This window comes from Centropristis striata, chromosome 14, assembly GCF_030273125.1.
Source record: "Centropristis striata isolate RG_2023a ecotype Rhode Island chromosome 14, C.striata_1.0, whole genome shotgun sequence".
Classification (NCBI taxonomy): Eukaryota; Metazoa; Chordata; class Actinopteri; order Perciformes; family Serranidae; genus Centropristis; species Centropristis striata.
The window spans coordinates 30,125,277-30,148,793 of NC_081530.1; the positions used below are offsets into that span (position 1 = coordinate 30,125,277).

Consider the following 23,517-nt stretch of genomic DNA (forward strand, 5'->3'; position numbering starts at 1 on the left):
CAGTGAGCCGTCTCTCTTGGTACCTGTCTCTGTTTACACTCCTTTATTGAGAAGATGAAGAAGTTCCTCTCGTTGCTTCTCCTCTGTCATGTGGCATCTCCAGGTACCATCACCTTTTTAATCTCTGCTTCACTTTTCCAGTCAGCTCTGCATTTGTTCCTTCACAGCTGATATTATTTACTTTCACATCTACTTGGCCTTGTTGTGACTATTTGTTTGTGACCAAATAACACTGAATGCACCATATTCAAGATGTTTGTACTGATTGTTAAATCACAAGTCCCTAAACAGCCCGTAGCATCACCCTGTCACTCAGGAGGTTGCCACTCCCCCCAAGTCTATAAAGCCAGCCCTCCAGGCCTGTGATTCCCTCTGATGTCCCTCCAAACACCAGCCAGAACCAAGAGGATGGATTTGTGTTCTTGTTATACTAGATTCCTGAGTTTATTCCTGTTTTTGAGTAAATGGAAACCACTGTGGATGCATTAATGAAGTGAGTAAAGGAGTAACCTGATTTATTAGTAACACTATTGTTGATATTTTCAGATAAGTTATATTCTTTTTTGCATTTCATTGTATGGCAAAAATCATCCATCCATCCATCCATCCATCCATCTATCCTCCTGTTGATCAGACAGTGAAACCACTCTGACTAAATAAATAGTTGAACAGCATCCTGGAACCTGTTTAAATGTGCACCACATCAGATGTTCACTGAACCAACGTCACAGCAGCAAACAGTCCTTTTCACTGGTTGTATTACCTTGTTTTTCTGACAGTTAAACATTCCTTGGAGATCTTTGTAACTGGATCTTCTGGTGATAAACTCAGGTATTGATCAGCAGAGAGCAGAAAGAGGTTTGGTCAACCAGAGATAAGGCCTCAAAGTAACAAATAATATAAATACTACAATGTCTGGATAAAAGATGTGACACAGATTGATTTGTTTGTGTAATAATCATGAATATTATTGTCTGGCTTGGAGTAGTTAGAACAAAAGATCTAAGTTTCTTATTAAACCAGTTCTATAACTTTTTATAAAGTGCTTCAACAGCAATAAGAGATGGTGGAAACAGAGAAGCTATATGAAAAGTAGGATCGTGTGTTCAAACATCAACAGAGGTGTTCAATTTCTGTTGTTTGAGCAGTTTTCAGCGTCCTCAGCTTCAAATCAGCTCAGCAGCATTTATTCTGTAGGACAGATAACAAACCAAACTTGGATTTGTTGTTTGTTGTGGATATTTTGATCAGGACTGTTTTAAATCCCAGGGCAGCCATACAGAACAAAAGAACAATAAGACACTACTGAATCCCCACAAACTGCAGAGTGTCTGATCTGTAGCTGACAGTGACCTCTGACCTGCCACAACATTTCTTCACATTTCATTAGTCTGCAAAACATTTTTACAAGATGTGAGCAGCAGAAAGTATAAAACTCCTTTCATATGTGGACAAAGTTGAGAAATAAAAGCCAAGCCCCGCATGTCTCCCCTTCCTCTTACAGGCTGAAGTAACATCATAAACTTTCACTTTCAGTTCATAACCTGTCTGAGTCTGTTTTAGCGAGATACAAGTGACGTCATGCTCAGAATAAATTCCCATTGGCTCAGATGAAGCGCCACCTCGTGTTTGAATTATTCTTATTAAACCCAATTCAATAACTTTTTTATAAAGTGCTTCAACAGCAGTAAGAGAGGGTAGAAACAGAGAAGCTATATGAAGAGACAAAGCAAAATGAAAAGCAGGATCATGTGTTCAAACATCAACAGAGGTGTTCAATTTCTGTTGTTTGAGCAGTTTTCAGCGTCCACAGCTTCAAATCACCTTAGGAGCATTTATTCTGTAGGACAGATAACACTAACATACATTAAACCAAACTTGGATTTGTTGTTTGTTGTTGATATTTAGATCAGGACTGTTTTTAATCCCAGGGCAGCCATACAGAACAAAAGAACAACAAGACACTACTGAAGCACTTTGCGTTCAAAACCTGTCTCGGTCTGTTTTAGCGAGATACAAGTGACGTCATGCTCAGAATAAATTCCCATTGGCTCAGATGAAGGTTTGTGTCAGCGCCCCCTCATGTTTTATTCATACAGTCTCGTGTTTTAGCCTCATTTCAACCCTGATTCTCGAGGTTGAAGGACGATTTGTGTTTCTCTCTTCAGACAAACACACAAAGCTTCACTCTGCTGAATCTTCAGACGGTCACAGTGAAGATGTTGGCTGCTCTGGTTGTCCTGGTAACAGCCCTGCATGGCGCTGCGGCAAGTGAGTTAACATTGTTTTGTTGCTTTATTGTAAAAGAAAAAAATGCTTAATGTCTTTCTATACTGTATTTATGAGTTCAGCGTTTTACGATTGTCTTTAATGTTTATTTCCTGGACTTCTGTGTATATTATATAAATATGAATAAATAACAAACCATCATGTTAAAGTTGACGTCAGTAAATCCTGTCTGTTCACCTCATTGAATGATCCTATAAAAAGATTTCTCGGTTCCTGTTGAACTTTTGTAAAGAGGGATAGTCAATACTGTAATCCTGAAAAGGGCAGAAGTGTGTTTTCCTTAACTTTTATATCTTTTATTCGGCTCATTATTTTATACTATCAGGACCATTAAGACCGATACGGTCTGATCCATGTTAATGTTAAAATGGCAGCATGACTTTGCAGCAACAGTCCAGCCCACATTTAGACAAATAAATAAACAGCAACATGAAGAAAGACTTTTAAACTAAACGGTTCTTGTCCATAACTATATTTAGTTCTCTTATTCAAGATATAAGTTGTTCACGACAGTTTATATTATAAAGTGTGTCGCTATTATTCCGTCTGAAATGTTTAATTTCCTGTTGGAGTCTTCTCGGGACTTCCCTCAACATAAATGTGACGTCATGTTGGGTCAACCCGTTTAGCTGAACACTTAGTTTTTCTTATCTCTCTATATCTAGTCTTTTTGGGACATGGACTGCTGTTTTAGCACTAGAGTCCATTATAATTCAGGGAAATACAGGAGTCCCATGTGTCCAAAGACCTAATACTGTATGATAAGAAAAACACTCTATCTGAACTCAGAACAAGCTGAATATAAAAGTATATGCATACTTATGCAGAGAAAAATATTGTAGGTTTTTATTTTATTTTAATTAATTTTTTATCCAGCATGTCAGTTGATATCTTTGTTTTCCTGCTGAAGCCAAACAACTTCCTGCTTTGTTGGTACAATATAAATATGTCATGTTACAGTCTAAGTAATTCTGTTTACACGCATTAGTGAACAATATTAATATTAACTAACAGCCTACTAAACATAGTTATTAAATTCATATTGTGATATTATTTGTCCTTCATATATTTTCTTAATGTGCATTATATTTTAAAAAATATACATATTTTAAGCCGTTCCCTAAATAATTCCACAGTTTAAATTCATGGACTGAAAGACACATCTGCTTTAATGTCGTACGTCAAACTGTTTAGTAGAGCTAGACCAATAAATCCGCCATGGATATTATTTTATGATATCAGCTTATTGCAGATAAATATGTGTAAAATATAGAGATGAACTAACTCAATTTGAGGCTCTTTTTAAACGTTTACCAGTGCAGATTTTTTAAAGTTCATCTAAACACAGAAATCTGATCTACATGCATCCAGACAACAGAGGACAGTGGAGGATTCTTAAATAGATGATCAGCAAAACTCATAGAAAACTGTAGAAAGTTTACTCTGTTCAAACTTTAAAATAATCTAATCTAAATAAATAAGACTTCTAGTATCAGGACTAAGAGCAAATAATGATCACTTCATGATGGAGGGAATTTAGATATTAAACCAGTTTATAACTGATACTAAACTAAAACTGTACAGAATGACGACATGACAGATAAACATCTTTTTTATTAAAACTTTATTAAATATAGAGTTTTCGGGGATTGTCATTAAATACAGAACATTTGGTCTTACACAACATTTTGGTTATCAACTTGATACTGAGAGTGAAACCTAAATATAATTATTCAGTTTACATAAATAAAGAAATATAAAAGTGAGGGGTGCCACGGGTCAGATATTTATTTTTCTTGTTGGTTTTTAAATAACGTTATATTCAAACTTTGGAAAATCCACAAACCCTCTGACAGCACCACAAACATGAAATCAGTTATTACTTGAATATAAAAAATAAAACAATAATAGAGAAAAGCAAAACAAACTCTTGTAAACTATATAAGGAGAAGTGTTGTGACGTTTAGCTTCAAATTAGTTTTTCAAAACCTCAGAAGAAGAAACACAAGTTGTAATTGGTCACAATCTATAGTATGAAATGGAGATCGTAAGCCATTTTAAATAATAAAATATAGAAAAATAAGTATAATTTGTCAACTATAGAAAAGGAAATTGCTGCATTTATATTTTGGTCAGATGTTTGTGACCTTAGATTTCAAATTAATTCAATAATGAGGAGCGTAAACTTCTAATGATGCATCCTGAAGAATAAATGATCCACTGACTGGAAACTAAACATTTTTGTCCTGCATTAAATTAATAATTTATCTTGTTTTTAGAATATTTTTTTCAGTCAATGAGAGTCAAGTACACAACTGCATGACCTAAATATGTGACTCGTTTAATATTTTATTTCAGTATTAATTAATACCGTTTTCAGTATAAAACAATCAGAAATATTAAAATATGAAAAATCTATGAATGTATTTTTGTATTTATTATCGCGTGAAACAGATTATTAGGATGTCCCAAATGTATTGTCATTTTTTATTCTGTTTACAGGAAAAGAAGATTGTTAAGTTATTTATAAAACTGTGATATAAAAACTGAAATGATGACTTCTTTTCTCTTCCAGTGACTCACTCTCTGCAGTATTTCTACACTGGATCGTCTCAAGTCCCAAACTTCCCAGAGTTTGTGTCTGTTGGTTATGTTGATGAGATTGCGATAGATCACTATGACAGTAACAGCAGGAAAAACGTACCCAAACAGGACTGGATGATCGAAGCCACACAAGGTGATCCTCAGTACTGGCAGAGGAACACTGAGGGACGATTTGGTGCCCAGCAGACCTTCAAAGTCAACATTGAAATTGCAAAGCAGCGCTTCAACCAAACTGGAGGTTTGTTTATGTTTCACTTTTTACTGATGAAATTGTTGTTTATTGTGTTGTATATTTTTATTTTTCATCTTGTATTTTAGTACACAGATGTTACACACACACACACACACACACACACACACCATTCTAAGATGAAAGTGTTTGAGAGCTTTTCTTGACTGAAGCCCAGTCAGACAGTGAGACTAGTGAATGCTGCTGTACTACATGGATACAGTGTTTGTGTCCATCCCATAATAACCAGCAGAGATTATTAACACTTTATCTCCACTAGATTAGATCAGAATAACTCGACTGAACTGCCCACAGTGAGTCGCTCCATAATAACTCTACTGCAGGAACCTGTTGATCACAACACTTTAACAACACACAGCTGATAGAGGAACATTACTGCCTGGTTTCTCAAAGTGTGGAGCCGGGACTGTAAAGGGGACACAGGCTGCTTCTGATGGGTCCTCATATGAGAGGAGGAGCGGTTTGTTTTAATAAAGCTGCTGACAGGACGACATAGTGAACGTCTCATTCAGATCAGAGGTTTAAAGAGTTTAACAGCTCCACTCTACCTACTGATACACAGTGTGTCCATCCCATAATATACCTTTATATACTGTAGAAGTACACATTATATTTGATTATTTTACTTCACCACAGTGTGTGTAGGCTATAATATATGTATATAGTGCTGAAACAGTTAGTCTATGAATCGTTTTGGTGGTCAACAGAAACTTAAGTGAAACAGATTTTGATAATCAAATAATCATTGAAGTCTTTTATTCAGCAAAAATATCAAACATTTTCTAGTTCCAGTTCCTCAAATATGAGAATGATCTACTGTTTTATGTAATTTTATATTGAAAACTGTTCAGTGTTGGTCAGATAAAAAAAGAAATTAGAAGATTTCTCCCTTTACTCAGGGGACTTTTAATGGACATTTTTCACAATTTTTTGACATGTTACAGTGTAAACTATCATTGATTAATTGAAAAATAGTTGTTACGTAATCAATGACAACAGTAATTAATTTAAGCCACAAATATCTAGTAGAACTACAGATGAGATTAGATCAGATTAACTTTACTTGACCATGGTGGGTCTGTTCCATAAATAACATCCATGGTGATGAAACAATCACTCAATTAATTGATTAGTTGATTGAAAGAAAATTAATTGACACAAATTTTGATAATCAAATAATGATTTAAGTCTTTTATTAAACAGAAACAGTCTAGTGTGTAGTTTCTCTCAGGAAGAGGACTTTGTTGGACTGATCCACTGGCTGCAGGGTCTCAGTGGCTGTAACGTTCAGTCCAGGTTCAGGTTTAATCTGAGTCTGATAATCAGGACTCCACCTCAGTGTGTGTGTCTGTTCCTGCAGCTCACATGAAGCCACACCACCTTCAACAGTGGAGACAAACTGCTGGTCTCCGTGGAGACAGTGTGTCTCTGTGGTTAAAGAAAAGAGGATATGAAGTGTGTTAGGATGTCCCTCTGTTTCCCAGCAGTCTCTGCCTCTCTGTCTCTCTCTGAGACGTCCACACTGTCCACATGATGACTGGCTGTAAGTGGTTGTCATGGAGACAGTAACAGCAGGAGGTGTAGATTCTGTGTCTTAGTGTCTGTGGATCAGTGTGTCTCTGTGGTAAAGATGTGATATCAGCTGGTAATAGATGACTGGGCTGTGATCTCACTCTGGTTTACTGCAGTGTCTCTGTCTCTCTGTCTCTCAGGTGTCCACATGGTCCAGAAGATGTATGGCTGTGAATGGGATGATGAGACTGGTGAGGTCAAAGGTTTCAATCAGTACGCTTTTGATGGAGAAGACTTCATATCATATGACCTGGAGACAGAGACATGGGTCGCTCCAAAACAACAGGCTCTCCCCACCAAACACAGTTGGAATAATGACAAAGCTTTTATGGCTCAGAGAAAGCACTACCTCACCCAGAATTGTCCTGAGTGGCTGAAGAAGTACGTGAACTTCGGGAGGAGCTCTCTGCTGAGAAAAGGTAGAGTCACATGACCTGATGTAGTTTAATGAACACAACAATGTTAATATGCCTTCTGTGTTTCCAACCATAAGTAACATTACAATAAATATAAACCATACAGAGGCTGAATCTGTCTCAGTTTAAACACGTTTCTTTTTCTCTCTGGTCTCTTTATTTCTCTGACTCATCACATTTATCCCCACTCGTCTTTCTCACACTCACTGTCCACTGCACTTTTTAGTCCGTCTCACCTCTCTTCATCTGTCTTTTTCCTTCTGTCTCTCTTCTTTTATCAATTAATGAGACATATTCACATTGTATAGATACTGTATCTATAGTGTATTAAGGTAGTGATAGTAATAAAGACCCTATAAACTGTGTCTCTCTCCTCTCTGCAGACCTTCCCTCAGTGTCTCTCCTCCAGAAGACTCCCTCCTCTCCAGTCAGCTGCCACGCTACAGGTTTCTACCCTGACGGAGCCATGATGTTCTGGAGGAAAGATGGAGAGGAGCTTCATGAGGACGTGGAGCTCGGAGAGATCCTCCCCAACCACGATGGATCCTTCCAGATGAGTGTTGACCTGGACCTCTCATCAGTCAAACCTGAAGACTGGACCAGGTACGAGTGTGTGTTTCAGCTGGTTGGTGTGAAGGAGCACATCTTCACCAGACTGGAAGAAGTAAAGATCAGGACCAACAGAGGTGAGACTTCTATCTGTCTTTTAACTCTTTCCTCATATTGTTTTGTTTCCAGTTTCTTGAATCAAGTTTTTTTATGTATAATTTTAAGACTTAGATCAGAAATGCTTCTGCTGTTCACTTGTCCTGTGAATAATATGAATGACAGTAAAGTTAATCTTGAATCTCTCTCCTGCTTTAAGTATTAAACCAACACATTTACCCACTTCTGGGTTTGTTTTGTGTTGCCCGTCCAATGTTCTGGTTAATATAAAATACTACAAACAAAAAACAATTTTATTGTTTTTTAAATTTAATTTTAGATTTCCAATATCTTTATCCCCTTTTTAAGTTATTTTTTGTTTTTAAATCATAATTTAAAAAAATAATTCTACCAATTTGTGTAACCGTTTTGATTTTTAATCTCAGTTCAGAGAGAATAATATATAATAATCACTGTATTGACTGAACTACTCGCCAGTTTTAGAGGCTGAATAATGGAATAATTAGATAAATTGATGAAAGAATGTATCTATCACAATGTAACAATGTAAACAATGTCTACAGGATTGTGTTCTGGTGGACAAACTGAGGTTCTTCTCTTCTGACCTGCTTCATCTGTTCACGTTGTGACTATTTCTTGTTGTTTTCTGCTCCACAGAGAAGCCCACTGACATGACCGCCATCATCATCGCTGCAGTCGTTGTTCTTGCTCTCGTCCTCGTCCTCGCTGTGATTGGATTCATCATTTATAAAAAGAAGAATGGTGAGACATCAGTAAAGAAGCTTTGTCTCTTCTTTTCATGTTTTTAGTTTAGAAAGTGCAGCAAATTAGACTCTCCAGCACATCAAAATCTGTTTTTAACAACAGCTGAGTGCTGTGAGGCTCAGAGCCACAGTTTGGTTATAATATAACTATAGCATGATGTTATAAGGGAGGGCACATTGGAAAAGAAATAATGTAAAACAAAAGGTAAACAGGATTTACTTATTTAGTTTAAGTCAAAGGGGAATTATCAGTGGAAAGAATGTGACAAAGTGTCATTTTCAACTTTAACAACATCAATAATTTGTCTTTTTGTTTCAGACAAACGCCCTCCATCTCGTAAGTAAAACTTGTTTTTATTCTGATTTCTCTGACCTTACATTCACTCTGCAGATAAAAAAAAATGCTTTCTGGATTTTGTGCTGAAGAACTTATTCAGGACTTTTTCCTGCAGTGTTTGTTGGCCCACTGCTCTGAACTGATACCGTGTTTAACAATGTGTTTCTGACCTTACAGCTGTCAGCAACAAGGAGGTCTTGGAGGAACTCAATCCAGGAACATAAATGACAAACACACCACCCTGCACACAGTGAGTTGCTGCTGGGACGTGAACTTTTCACACCAGTTGTTAAACAAAGCTGCCTTAAACTAAGAAAATCACCACATGTGATTATTTCTTTATCCACTGTTAAACTTCTGTAACCAACAAAGATGAAACAGTTGAACTGAAGTGATTTAATTAGGAGAAAAGCACACAGAGGCTTTCAGAAACCTTCACATCAGCAGCTCAGATCAGCTGGAATATTAAACTCAAATATTAACACTAATTCATTAAAATGGTGTTTAACCAAATTAAAATAAATTATTGTACTTGAAAAGTTTTGTTGGTATATTGCTAAATATAATATAAAATGTTAACACTTAAATGGATATTTTATATATTATTAATAATCTTATCTTTTTGTCTCTTTAGGTTTATGGATAAACATTACACTGGATCAAGGAGCGCTGCCTCCACATTCTCCTCCACAAACACATTATTATATTATATCAAACTGATAGAATCAGGGTTGGGAAATCTAGTTGTAGATTTTTATTGATTGGAATACAAAGAAAACAAACTGTAATAACAAACAAACAAACAAACAAATATTTTACAAATATTATCAAACATGAATGGAGATTTTATTATTTGGATCATTAGGTTTGAAAATGTGGCGTTTATTCTGATATAATTTCTGCTTAAGTGATTGTAAATCAAATTGAGGAGGTTTATTTTTGGAGAGAAGTAAAACATGATGTGTAAAATTATGAAAGCATCACAACACTCTTCATACATACATAGTAAAGGTTTGTGTGCTCATCTAAAAAAAAAAAACACATTAATAGTATGATTCTTCTGCTAATTTATGTGCATTCTCATATTATTATACTCACTTCTTGGTTCTGGCAATAGGATAATATAAACCTTGAGATAAAGAGATTTATTAACCAGTTGAAAGTTTTCTTTACTGTTTATATTGATTCAGCCGTTCTTTGGTTCTTTGGTTGTATTTGATCATGGGGGACAATGCTGCAAATGAATCAGAAACATCCCAAAATATTCTCTGCTCATTAGACTCCTGAACAGTGGTGGGCTCAGGGCTGAAAAAGCGCACGAAAGTGCCCTCTAGATGGGGAATACGAGAGGAAGTGCCTAATTATTTGGTGTCCTCGAGGGTGCCCCTTCATATAATAAATAATGATGATGTGCCCTCTAGCGCAAGAAAATTTGATAATGTGCCTTAATGAGTGCCCTTCTAGTGCCCTTCTTCCTGTTTGGTGCCTCCCTGGTTGAAAAAGTGTTGCTAAAGTGCCCTCTAGATGGTGAAAATGAGACAAAGTGCCTTATTGGCTGCCCTTAACACATGAAAAAAAAGTATTGATTGCCCCCTAGGGTGCCCCTTCATACAATAAATTATGATGAGGTGCCCTCTAGAGATTCTATATTACGGTATCACCCAACTGTGAAAAATGTTATGTGAGATGTTTGCCCTCATTTAGCTCTCAAAGTGCACAAAGTAGATGCATTTTACTTAAAAATGTACAAATTTTCTTTGCCCCCGGACCCCCCTAGATGGTTCGGTTCGATGGTTTTAATTGTCAGTACCATATCATTAATTACTTTGATCTGGATCTCCTTTTAACTTAATGCTAATATTTCATCATACATGATGCTTCATAGCTTTTTGCACGCTGGTGGGGCCCCATGTTGTGCAGAATGTTCCTTTTTATTTTTTCGCCCCTGCCCTTCTAACAGTCTGAGTCCGCCACTGCTCCTGAAACTTCCCGTAGCTGTCAGTGTGAATGTCTGTGTGTTTCTTCTGGTGATAAACTGGACTCCACCTCTCCCAGTGTGTGCTCTCAGCACCACCAACCGCTGAGGAAATGGATGGATCTTTGCATTACTGTGGCAAATAATATATCACAACATGGAATTACATATACAATGTGTATGCAAACATACACAAAATATCAGCAGCAGACAGCACTTTTATTTTCCAGTTGTGTAAATAGTTTGTGTGTATATATTTCTTCTTTAAACTGGTTTGATTTTAAGATTCTGTTTGGTTCAAGTCAGGCCAAAGGAAAAGATAATTTATGTTGTTGAGGTTTTTCTGAATGAATCATCAGAAGCTTATGTTGCTGTTTTTCATTGTTTTGATGCGTTTTGAAATATTTTATTTTGAGCTGAGATTCTAAAATGGTTGCAGGTTGTTCAAAGCTTCTCAATACAGTTATAGAAATATTTTGAATATTTAATGAGTATTTTGGGACAAGGGACATTTAATCACTTATATCGATATGTTAACTGAAGAAATTTAGAGCCAAGCTCTTCTTGTGTTGGGTGAAGTAGATGAATGTTAAATGAAGCTTCTGTGCTATTTCATTTCTTTTGTACTTTTGCTTTTCAATAAAGTTCCCAATATAACTAATGTCCTTGTCTTTGTGATTACACATACATGCTTAAACATCTGATACTGTAACTATAATTATATGAGTACTGCTTGAGTTTGTACTACTGTTACTGTGGCTCTGACCTGTCCATTTTAAACTACAGAGCAGGAAGAACAAAATTATTTGGGAAAACCTGTGATTCTTTAGACAGCTGAGGAGGGAATTGGTATTTTAAATGACAGTAAAACATTACTGATGTTTTTGTTTGACACGTTTTTCTTTCTCTCATCCTTGGTAAGAGACCCAGAAAGAATGATTTTCTCTTTAAGTATTTTGATTTCAGACTTTGAGTTTTGAGTTGAGGCTTTTAATCAGATTGCAAAAAAAACGTGTCAGATTTTGACTTGTTTTCAAAATGTGACTTTTTATTAAATGCTGAAGTTAATTAATTTAATTCCTAATTCAAGCTTCTTTTTATGGCTCCTATTTATTAGTTTGAATCCAGCTCAGAGCCTTTTCCCCTTTAACTCTGTATCCCTCTCACTATCAAATAAAGCTGAAAAATGGCCAAAATAGTGTTTGGGTTATTGAGAACATTACTGTTTAGAGTGTCACAGCCTCCATTTAACTACAACTTGTAATGACCAGAGTTTATATTATGAGTATTGTGCTCCTGAAATAGACAACAGTTAAGATTTATTTATTTGTTGTTTGTTGGAGGTTCACAGTTTGTTTGTTTTCCTGGATTCAGCTTTGTTAAAGGTATTTTTAGGTTTCATGGAGCAGTGAGGCTCTTTATTGACACTTAATACATTCATATTTGATTCTAATTTATTCTATTGTTCTTACTTTGATAAATACATATAACCAGAGTCATGGATCATCATGATGTTTTGTCAAACTGACACCAACAGAGAGTCAGGTGACTCCTCAGGTGGTTTCCCGAGCAGTTCAAAGGCAGATATATTATTGGTCCACAGGGGGCGCTGTCACACTGCTGACTTCTCTGGAAAGGTAAATAAGTAGTGATCAACTCAGGTATTGATCAGCAGAGAGCAGAAAGAGGTTTGGTCAGCCAGATCTATAATAATAATAATAATAATATAAATACTATGATCTCAATATTAACCAGAAGGTCATTATCAACCCATTCAAGCTGAAACAAAGTGATTTTGTCTAGTTAAAAGGCTGCAGTTTCCCTCTGACTACACCACAAAACCGACAGTTTAAAGTAAAATAAATGCGTCAGCATCTGTGCGCCTCCAACACTAGCTCTCCCAGAAAGTTACTTTTTACGCCGTTTTTACCCTCCTTTATTAACACTTTTAAATGGTTTTGACACTTTTTTTTTTTTTTTTACATAATATGGGCACAGTCGCTTTGGACATGGTGTTTTAACTTCTTTTTGTAACAACACGGTTCAGCTCCCAGCTGTCTATGTTTGACAGCCTTACAACTAGAAACTCAGCGTCTCAAAAACATGGCTGTGTGTGAGAAATGTAATGTAGGAAACTCATGTTTGGCTAAAGGATCAGATCAAGGAAAAGTTAACCGATGATCTTATATCGGTTGCCTTATTAACCCAGTCCAAGCACATATCCCATATGCAGGCCTCCCTCCTATCGTCGTCCTCCTACAACTTGTGATTGTGCCGCCACTCTTCCCCGGTTGACTTCAATCACTTCCAGAGCTCCTAAACAGATGGAAGTTGTGTGGAAACTGGAGCAGAAGTAATTCAATTTGTCCTGGGTGAAAGTCCTGGTTTTCATTTGACCAAACCACCTTCGGAGTAACTTTTTGTGCTTTATGCTTTGTTTCCTTTACTTCCTCCTTCGTTCTCTTACTCCGTGACATCACTTCTGCTTCATAATTACAAAGGCCAGTAGAGGGCGCCGCTAAACAACAACACTGATAACGACCTACTGGCCTGCCAGCAGGTGGAGCAGCCCCTACTTTTCCATACTTATGGGCTAACAAACTTAACAAATCTTCTGCTAACATTGGAATTGTAACAATATTAACACCAACATTGATGCGTTTCATCATAGTACACTTACATGATTTAATTTACAGCTCAAAAAACATTTTTAAGTATAAATTACCACTTAAAGTAGAGCCACACAGAGCTGCTAACAGCTGTACACTCTTGTTCTAAACCATTGACACATTTTTCCTGTGTTTTCTCACATTATCCTCTCCAGGAGCTGCCTCCCCGTCTCCTCCCTGCTCCTCAGCTCTGTCTGATTAACTCATTAGGAGTATAAAAAGAGCTGAAGAGAGCTGCTGCCTTCCTTATCAGAGCCTGTGGGCCTGCAGCGTGTTTTCTCTTGCAACATTACATGTAGTGTGTGGTCAGACGGCCTTTTTATCTCTTTATATTGAACTGAATTCCTTATGTTTGCATATAGCCTTTGCAGTTTCCTGTGATTCTTTTCCCCCAGTTTTACTTCTACTGTTACTGTTTCTCCTCATCCCCAATTTTATTAACTATAAACTGAAGAAGAAAGACAACCGACAGCTTAAGTTTTATTACAATTTCATTGTTTTTGATTTATTGAATTTATTGTAAAGGGAAATCCAGGACCAACATTTAGTTTTACATGTATTTTTTTTACATGAACAAACCTATTCTCCAAAGTGCACCACTCAACTAGAACATCAAACATGTACGATTGTGCCACAGGGATGAAATGAAGACTGTAAAAGACACAAAATCACAGGTACCTCGCTGCACTTACATGTTGGTCGGGGTTTAAAAAAACAAACAAAACATCCCAGGGTAAAATGAGACTACAGAGACCAGCATTGGCTGAAAAAAACAACATATTTCATGGTAATGATACTAAAGCACGTGACGTGTTATCTTATGCGTGTGCTTGAGTTGCTAAAACACGCCTTCATTATTACATTTCTCGAAGGAATTGTAAACTAAACAGTGACAGTTTTTAGACATACTGTACACTATGTGCTTTATCTATTTCAATGAAGAGGCTAAACTTAGCAAAACAAGAATATGCACATTTTATTTAGTCGTGGGAAAGTGTCAATTAAGTTACATATAAATATGGGGAACTTACTTTGTACTTCATGGCAGACAGACAATATTGAGCTGGAAGTTTTTAAAGCTGGAGTGCGGGACTTTTACATGTAAATGAATGCCTGTTATGATTGCTGAATAAGCCGATCACTAACAGGTAAAGCTTTGTATTTTTCAGTATACCAGAACTTACTTACTGCATTTGAATCAGTTGGTATTTGTCAAATACTTGTGCAGCATCTGATAGAAAATTGCCTGAGCACAGAGAGGCAGCGAGCTCACCTGCAGGCGTACTTTATCAGACAGAGTTTGTGTAATTACTGTCTCAGAAGGGAGAGACAAAAAGTTCTGCACTACAGGTTTAACATGTATTTGTTTGTACTGAACTGAAAAGTTGTAAAAACCCTGGAGGACAATCTGCATCTTTATTTAACTTTGAGAGATTGGGGGCGGTTGTCGTCACACGTGCTGTGTGTTCACGTTTTGTGAAGGTGCGTTCAGGTGAGGGTAAGAAAGAGTGGAAACAACGGAACGGAGAGAGAGATACAGAGTTACTTTGCAGGCGTATACTGAATCAAACGGAGGGCTTCATCATTGTCCAACACTCCCTGGATAAACTCGCCTTCTGCCACTCGTTCTGGAGGGAGAAGAGAAAGAAGAAAAATTATAAAATGTAAGACTTTTAGAAAAGTACCAAGGTAGAAAAAGACTGGAGAACACTGATTGGAAGAAGAACTGGTCCTAAGCACCCAATTATTTTATTTTCATTCATTTAAGCTGAGAAAACAAAGCTTTTTCAGGAAGAAATTAAAACATCAGTGATTGACAAACAATCCAGTCTCCAGCATAAATGTTGACATTGTACATTTCTGCAACCCACAAAAATGCTGAATCTCTTTTTGATACATTAAATCTGAACATTTTTAACCAATAAAAAATGATTCTGAGTTTCTCTCTTTGTGGTTATAAAGCTTTGGGGGACAAACAAAACTAACCATTGACTGTATAAAATTTAGAGTATCATATTGTGTCCGTGATTTCACCCTTTGGTTTCTAAAGAGCCAAAATGAAGCATTATAATTTATATAAGTTATTTCAAAATTCACCCCCCTCATATTTGTCTTGGTTGGGGAAATTAGCTATAGAGACCAAAACCACTTTTTGAACCAGGCTGTAAACGTTAATTTATACGTTAACGTTGGGCATTTTAATATGGGAGTCAATGTGCATTGACTCGCTTACAGAGCCAGCCAAGGAATTACAGACTTCACTTTTCAGGCCTGGAGCTTACTGCTTGGAAACAAAGTAGAACTACTTGGTTATGTTTAGGCACTAAAACTACTTGGTTAAGGTAAGGAAAAAATCCATGTAACTACTTGATGAAGTTTCAATAATGATTTGAAAAACACTATTGGACGCATTGGCTGAGGTTACGTAGAGCATGACATATTTACATAGAGAAGTTAATTTTAGGGTTGTTGTTGTTAAACTTAAGGAAAGTAACTTTGAGTATTAAAGTAGAAGTAAGTAAAATTGAATTTAGGTTTCAAACAAGACACAAACAAAACCCGAACACCAGTTTTCTGGGTGTAAATGTGTCGTCTGTTGAACCATCCAACCATCCCGACCTCCTGACTGTGGTGCTGGTCATACACTGCTGTCAATAGCACATGCCAAAGCTAAAGGGACCCGAAACCTATCAACCAATTTGTGGTTTGCAGTAATATACTATTTTTATTTTTAGTGACTGGACAGATTGTATTTGTTTGTCTCCGTTCACACTGTTGTGTCTCACCATTGTCGCCCTTGTCAAAGAACTTCCAGAGTTTATCTGCCCTCTTCTCAGCTGTGTTTTCATCTTCAGCCAGAATAGACAACTCATCCTTAGGAATCAGCTTGAAAATTGCCTGTTGTGGGAAAAAAATGGAAGACACATACGAGTCATTAATGAAGCATTCAATTTTAAATACTGACCATTTTTCCAATTCATTTTATTTTTATACACCCTAAATCCTCTTTGAAGCTCAACCATTTTTGACAAAAATGGCAACAAACTGCTGTGGTGCCAGAGATGAACCAACAAGCGCTTTGGTTATATGATCTCTAGTCTTAGTGAGTAAAGATTAGTTGTCACTTTTATACCTTTTTAACGCTGAATTATATTGATTTGTTAGAACACAAATTGGATGAATATTAATGTGAATGATTTCACATTTCAACCAAGAAAAAAAACTATGTCAGATTGGCAGCAGTGTAAAAAGTGAAAGTGAGAAGTGAAAAGAAACTACTAGCTCCCATTTCACTGCAATTACAGGTCTTAACGGAAATATTACTGAAAAATGACCAGGTTGGAAAAATGTCTCATTTAGATGTACTGCCAAAGAATTTAGCATTAGAAGTTAGAACTTATTAAACAATATTTTTTCATCATATTTTACCGTGAACCCCACATCATCTTCTCTGGTTGTTTTTGCAAAAGAAAAATAAAGAAATACATATAAAAAAAGATGAAAAAACAGTGTTATGTACAGCCATTTTCTGTCTAAAAAAATTCAGGGAAGAACATTATTTGAAGTTGAAATGTTTGCTAAAGTTTTAAGATGAAACATACAGATATTTGAGGTAATAAATTGTATAATTTAGTGTCTTAAGTATTGTCGCATTTTATCTAAAAGCCATCAAAAGTTGCAGCCCAAAAAAGTCCCAAATCATCCTGTATGCAGACAATACTGTTGTTTATACTTGTATTTGTTTCTGCTAATGCACATTGTTGAAACAAGTGGTTTCCATAGTTTACACAAAATGTGATAAGTTTATTACCGAGTCCTTACATGGGTTACCTTTTATTAATTTCATAATTAACTGTTACATTTCTATTGATCCCAAAATGTTCTGTTATTTATTTTTAGTTAGTATATATATATATATATGTGTATATATATATATATATATATGTATATATATATATATATATATATATATATATATATATATATATATATATATATATATTTGTCCTTCTTCCTCACTCCAAAAGCTCTCTGTAGGCTTAGCCCTTGATTAATCCTAAACTGTTTATCAGCATCAATCAATCAATCAAGTCTAATCTCATGTTTAAAAAAAACGTGGCCTTGCCATGAGAGGCTGCAGGTAAATTTGGTGACACGTAAATTGGAGCTATTATTAAGTGAGTGGGTGCTAATGGAGATGTGATGAGAAGTGGAAAAAATAGAAACTGAACACTTGAAAAGAGATGCACATCCAAATTAAGAAACATTATTTTTTTCAGATGATCACATGGCGGTGATCCGAACATGTGTCGATAAGTTTTTCTTCACTTTTAAGCAAATTACCTTCCCTTTATTGACTTTTACTATCTTCCACCCATCATTTAACGAGAAACACAACCCAACAAATTAAGTTAAACCACTGTTGAGGTTGGCAAACAAAGACCTTTGTTTATAAGCCTCTAACAGACACAGTACGGGGTAGACTTATATCAACTAAACGTTTTTTATAATTTAATCAAAGCACTCAACTGTTCCTTCTGGCGTCTACATCTGGGGAAAAAAAGTTGTTTGCAAGGCTATTGTCTCACTTCCCTCTCTGAAACTCACCGAACAGATTTCCTTGACCTCCGACTTGGTGATGTATCCGTTCTTGTCCACATCGAACAGCGAGAAGGCCCACTCCAGTTTCCTGGTGGTCTTCCCTGTTGACGTCATGTGCAGAGCGACGATGTACTCCTTGAAGTCCAGCGTGCCGTCGTCGTTCGTGTCGAAGGATCGGAAGACGTGCTGGGAGTATGTTTGGGCGTCGCTCTCTGGGAAGAACTTGCTGTAGATGCTCTGAAACTCCTCTTTCGTGATGCGCCCCGTTGGACACTGCCTCTTGAAGTTCTCGTACCACTGGACAATCTCAGTCTCTGAGAACTTGGTGTTGAGTTTCAGGTCCTCCAGGATCTCCTTGGACACAGCGCCGCTCTTGGAGTTACCCATTGTTGATGGTGTTGGTGATGTTTTCGAGATATGAATTTATGGCCCTTGAGCTCTTGTAGGGCAGTTGACACACAGCTTCAACCTAGGGAGTTGCCTCCTCTACTCTGTCAAAGTAGTAAACAGAAGACTATTCCTGAGGTATGGCTGCAGTATCCTTCTTGATCCTGGTCGTGGTCACAGAGGCATATGCTGTGGAAAGAGCAGGAGTTGCTTGGTAAGCTGATTAAGCCAATCAACCATTAGTAATACCAGCGAGAGGTGTCACGGACAGGGTTTAACCCAGGTCAAGGCTGAAGTCCCTGTTTATTGGTGCTGCAGACAGTTTTCTTTTCTGTCTATGAGCCATTAAATGATTTTACCTGATGCAGTTTAACATGAAAATAATCAGTAATAAGTAAATGCCAATGCACTGATAATCCAGCACTGAAGACTCAAGCAACTATGACCCAGGAGGTTCAGAAAGGTTCACCAAAAAATATAGACCCTCGAAACTTTTTTAACAGGTTTGTGACTTTCTTTACAGACCTCTCACCCAGAATCAACTCATTTGCTGTAGATTTGTAGCTTTAATGTCAGGAAGGTAAAATGTGTTGCAAGGCTTTGATTGTAACCACTAGACAACAACTTTCCAGGTTGAATCGCTTCTGTAGGTGACAATAAGTGTCCTGTACTTGACTCTGGGTCTTCAAACGTTTCGTGTCAGCTTCCAGACCAATGAATACAGATGGATAACTCAAGATATTTTGTGTGTCACTACCAAAACCAGTGCAAAGCCACTTTAAAAAAGCAGGCAGTGTCCTGCTTTGTTATCCCCACTGACACAAAAGTGACAACACTACACTTACATTATGAATAAACTTATTAACGTATTACACACTAAACACAATCATAGCACAATTGCACATAAGGCCTATCAGGAAAAAATAAGATAAAATAATCTAATCTCCTGGAGAGTGAAGTGAGACTGTAACATGGTGACAGAATCAATTCACACCAGTCCAATATAAGTAATTTTACATGGCAAGTTACAACTCTGAAGAAATTAGAAAAATAATAATAAACTCAGTTTCCCGTGATAAACAATCTTAATTGCATCTTTACCTCAAAATCTCAGTTTTGATTTGCTTTCCTTAATCATGTTTCTTTGTTGTTGTTGTTGTTGTTGTTTTTGTTGTTGTTGTTGTTTTGCAGGGAATATCAATAAAAGTGCAGTTGAGTTGTGTCTGTAAGATATCTCACAACTTTTTTTTAATTTTCCAAAATTGGTTTATCCATTTTAAGAATTGCTTTTATCTAGTTTTCTGCAGATAAACTCTTCCAGTGTTGATGAAGTTCACCCTTTAAATAAAAAAACTTTAAAGTAAATCTAACCCTAATGTTCCACATGGTACATTGCTGTGGATGGAGAACAAACAAATGTACAACAACAACAACAACAACATAGCGTAGCCTGATTAACATAGGCTACTTTTTAAACAGTTTTTTAAGTTCCATCTTATCTTCTCATGCTTTATATCATAACAATGTGTTTTTCCTCAAAGAGAATAATAATTAAACCTAGTTTAAGATAAATACTACCAGTACCAATAGTCCAAGAAAGTCAAGAGGCCCATTCATAGTGTCTGAATCATGGTGATGGTGATGTTTCCTACCTGTGTGAGCAGCTGAGGAGTCCAGGACAAACAGTGACGATCTGTCTGCGAGCAGCCGAGGAAATCAGCCTTCTCTCGTTCAGTTAAGTCAATTAAACTGGATCACCCTGAGGCGGAGCCACCACGGCACCCATGTGAACCCCTGAGCTTATAGAGCTTCTCCTTTTTTTCCTTTTTTCTTCATGTAGTGGCCAAGTTGCTCTTATCTGGAAGGTGTTTTTCACAAACAGGCTGCAGGACAAAAAATAGACAGAAACAAAAAAAAAGGCACATGGCAGATGACTAATGGTGGAAAACTCAAATATTTCACTGAAGTCAAGAAGCAGCACCACAGTGTAGAAAGTCTGGCATTTAAGACTTTATGCCAGTAAAAGTATAAGTATATGCATCAAAATACACTAATAGCACCAAAAGAAAAAGTACTCATTGTGAGAATGTTCCATTAAGTACATTTACTCAAGTACTTAAGTACAATTTTTGGGTACTTGTACTTTACTTGAGTATTTCCATTTAAAGTAACATTATACTTCTACTCCACTACATTTCGAGGCAAATATTGTACTTTTTACTCTAATTCTATTTATAGCTTTATAACTTTATTTATAATAATTATGTGTGCAATCCGCAATTTCTATATGAATCATGTGCAATTTTTCAATTTGTTACACTGTTGTTACATACATACATACATACATATATTTGTACCTATGTATCCATATTTCTATTTGATTCTATTATACATATCTCTTTTCTATTTTACTCCAAATTATTCTACATTTTATATTTCTATTTGTCCATATCTTTATTTACTGGTAAGACTGGCATTTGTATTTATATTGTTGTAAATTTAATGTAGAGTGCATTTAACTTTTTACCTGTATTTGTTTAGTTAAGTACTTCTTTTTCTCTTCTTATTCAGCTAAAACTGTAACAAAAAGCAATTTCCCCCCTGGGAGCGATAAAGTATTTCTAGTTCTGATTCTGATTCTGATTTATTTTGTGCTACATTTAGCTGACAGCTTTAATTACTTTTCAGGTCAATTTTACATTTAAGAAAAGTGATTCAACCTTATTGACAATACTTTGTATTTATGACTTTTTCTTAGAAATGTGTTTATTAATTTTCAAGAGGAAAATAAAAAAAGGAGAGGGAGAGAGAAAGAAAGAAAAAAAGAAAGAGAAAATCACATACAGAACACAACACATCTTGGATTACAACAATATTCCATGGTGTATTTATGACTTTTAATGTCCCATGATGGTCAAAGAGTTGTTGTTTTTTTGTTTTGTTTTTACGCCTTTTCGTGAATAAAACTTCAGAATAAACATTTTTTTGCTTCCTGTTATTATACATATTTGTACATATCTCTATTTATCTCAAATGTCTGTCTATATCTCCATATTTCTATTAATTTAAGACCTGTTGCATTTGTGTTTATTTTATTTAATATATTAATATACTTTTCTTTTTTCTTTTTTTACCCTTTTATTTGTCTTTTTTATCTCTAACTCTGTGTTGGATTGAGCTTTTATTACTGTTGTATTCTATTTTATTTTATTGTTTTACTGTTTTTAGTATTTTATTGTTTTTATTGTTTTTATTTATACCTATTTGTGTATGATTTATTCTATTTTAATAACTGTACAGCACTTTGGTCAACTGAGGTTGTTTTTAAATGTGCTCTATAAATAAACTTTCACTTGACTTTGACTTGACTTGTTGCTGTATGTTCAGTGTCTGTATTTTATTTACAGACTTACTTATCTCTGTTTCTATTTCTTATAAAGCACCAACTGTAACAAAAGCAGTTTCCCGCCGGAGATCAATAAAGTATTTCTGATTCTGAATGGTTATATTGATATTTCAATTGACAGTACTGCCAGTATTGTCAGTTTACTCTCTATAGTCATGCTGAGACTTATGATGAGAGTAAAGATGGAGGTTCAACCCTGGTTAAAACTCTTCAGAGTTCGTTGACCGGCCTGCAGCTTCACTCTCATCTCAGGCTGCAGCTGGACCTGCAGGTTTTTATCCGCAGCAAAAATAAACCTGATCAAGTGAAGTGACAAAGTAAAAGTGAGTCCTTCTCCAAAAAACACGCAGGCAAAGACTTAACAGTTTAAATCCAGTGACTGGTAGCGATTGGCTCTGTGATTGAAAATGTGCTTAACAGAGTGTTGACTGATCCTCCATCTGCTCCGCTGTGAACTGGTCTGCATCGAAAACATCCACTTCCACCACAGTCCACCTGCTGCATGCATGGCTGGTTCCTCGATAGACTCCATGCACGGTTAGAAAGGAAAGCTGCAGGAATTAACTCTGACTTTAACTTACTTCTGCAGGACTCTGAGGTCACGACCGGCTGTAATGTATCTCATAGTCGCAAAGTGGATTTAATGCTAATTCATTACTGAGATAAAACGATACTCACATGCATCCTTCTGCTGCAGCACTGCAAGGAAACACTGCACAGAGTTAATATTGCACTAAAACATTATAACTTAATTAATTTAACTTAATTTCTCATATGAGTTATATTTTAACCCTCTGAAGCCCATTAATCTGTCTGTTTTCTATAAAAATAAACATAAAAAAAGCAACAAAAACCTTGTTTAGAAACTGTAAAAGTAGATTTATTGTTGGTGGTAAAACTTTCATTGAATGTCAAATGCTTCTGTTAGAAAAAAGCAACCAAAAAACAGCTTAAAATTGTGATTTATCTTCAAAAAAGTCTCTTTACATTGCGCTGAGACGAATTGGCACGTGTTATGTGCAGGACTTGTATATTGCAGTAAAAAAGCGAGGCCACAGTGAGCAAAAAAACACCTTAAAAGTGCTTGGGGTTCAGGGGGTTAAGATATAAATGTGAATGCATTTCATCAAGACTACATTAACTGCTTTAAAATGTCCATTGGTCCTACTGCAGCAGCTCAGTTTTGACACTAATTAGTTTTCACTCGTTAAAATTGCAAGATAGGGCATTTGTGCAGAATTCATGAGGTGTCAGAATAATTGTCAAGGCAAAAGCAGGTTAATGCACAATTTGTTGTTTTGGACTACTGTATGTGAATATTTCTGAACACTGTGGTCCCTGAACAGTGTGTGAGCTGCATAAATCGGGTCTGACTGGAAAGCTGAGACTCTTGTGGATTCAATGAGCCCAGTTTTCTTCATGTGTGATGATGTGAGTGCGTGAAACTTGAGCTCAGTGTATAAAATGAGCTGCTGTGACTTCTAGGATAATCACAGCCTCATGAAACTTTACAACCACAAACTAGAGACCTAGAGCATTCAGAGGCTATATAACTTTCTCATGTATACTGACAATAAGTC

General features: G+C 36.2%; 2 protein-coding genes across 2 annotated transcripts; one reads left to right on the plus strand and one right to left on the minus strand.

Annotated features, from left to right (window-relative positions):
* The first annotated feature begins 2,127 nt into the window (after positions 1–2,127).
* LOC131984551 (class I histocompatibility antigen, F10 alpha chain-like) lies at positions 2,128–11,534 on the plus strand. The gene is made up of 8 exons (XM_059349402.1): positions 2,128–2,271; positions 4,865–5,131; positions 6,856–7,134; positions 7,515–7,817; positions 8,455–8,559; positions 8,881–8,898; positions 9,076–9,148; positions 9,533–11,534. The coding sequence occupies exons 1-7, from the start codon at positions 2,220–2,222 to the stop codon at positions 9,120–9,122; spliced, it is 1,071 nt and encodes a 356-aa protein (XP_059205385.1). The 5' UTR covers positions 2,128–2,219; the 3' UTR covers positions 9,123–9,148; positions 9,533–11,534.
* Positions 11,535–15,038: 3,504 nt separating this feature from the next.
* LOC131985351 (recoverin-like) lies at positions 15,039–18,531 on the minus strand. Its single transcript, XM_059350414.1, has 3 exons — positions 18,151–18,531; positions 16,329–16,440; positions 15,039–15,170 (listed from the first exon to the last, which is right to left on the minus strand). Exons 1-3 carry the CDS (start codon positions 18,529–18,531, stop codon positions 15,085–15,087), a joined length of 579 nt encoding a protein of 192 aa, XP_059206397.1. The 3' UTR covers positions 15,039–15,084.
* Between the last annotated feature and the right edge of the window lie 4,986 nt (positions 18,532–23,517).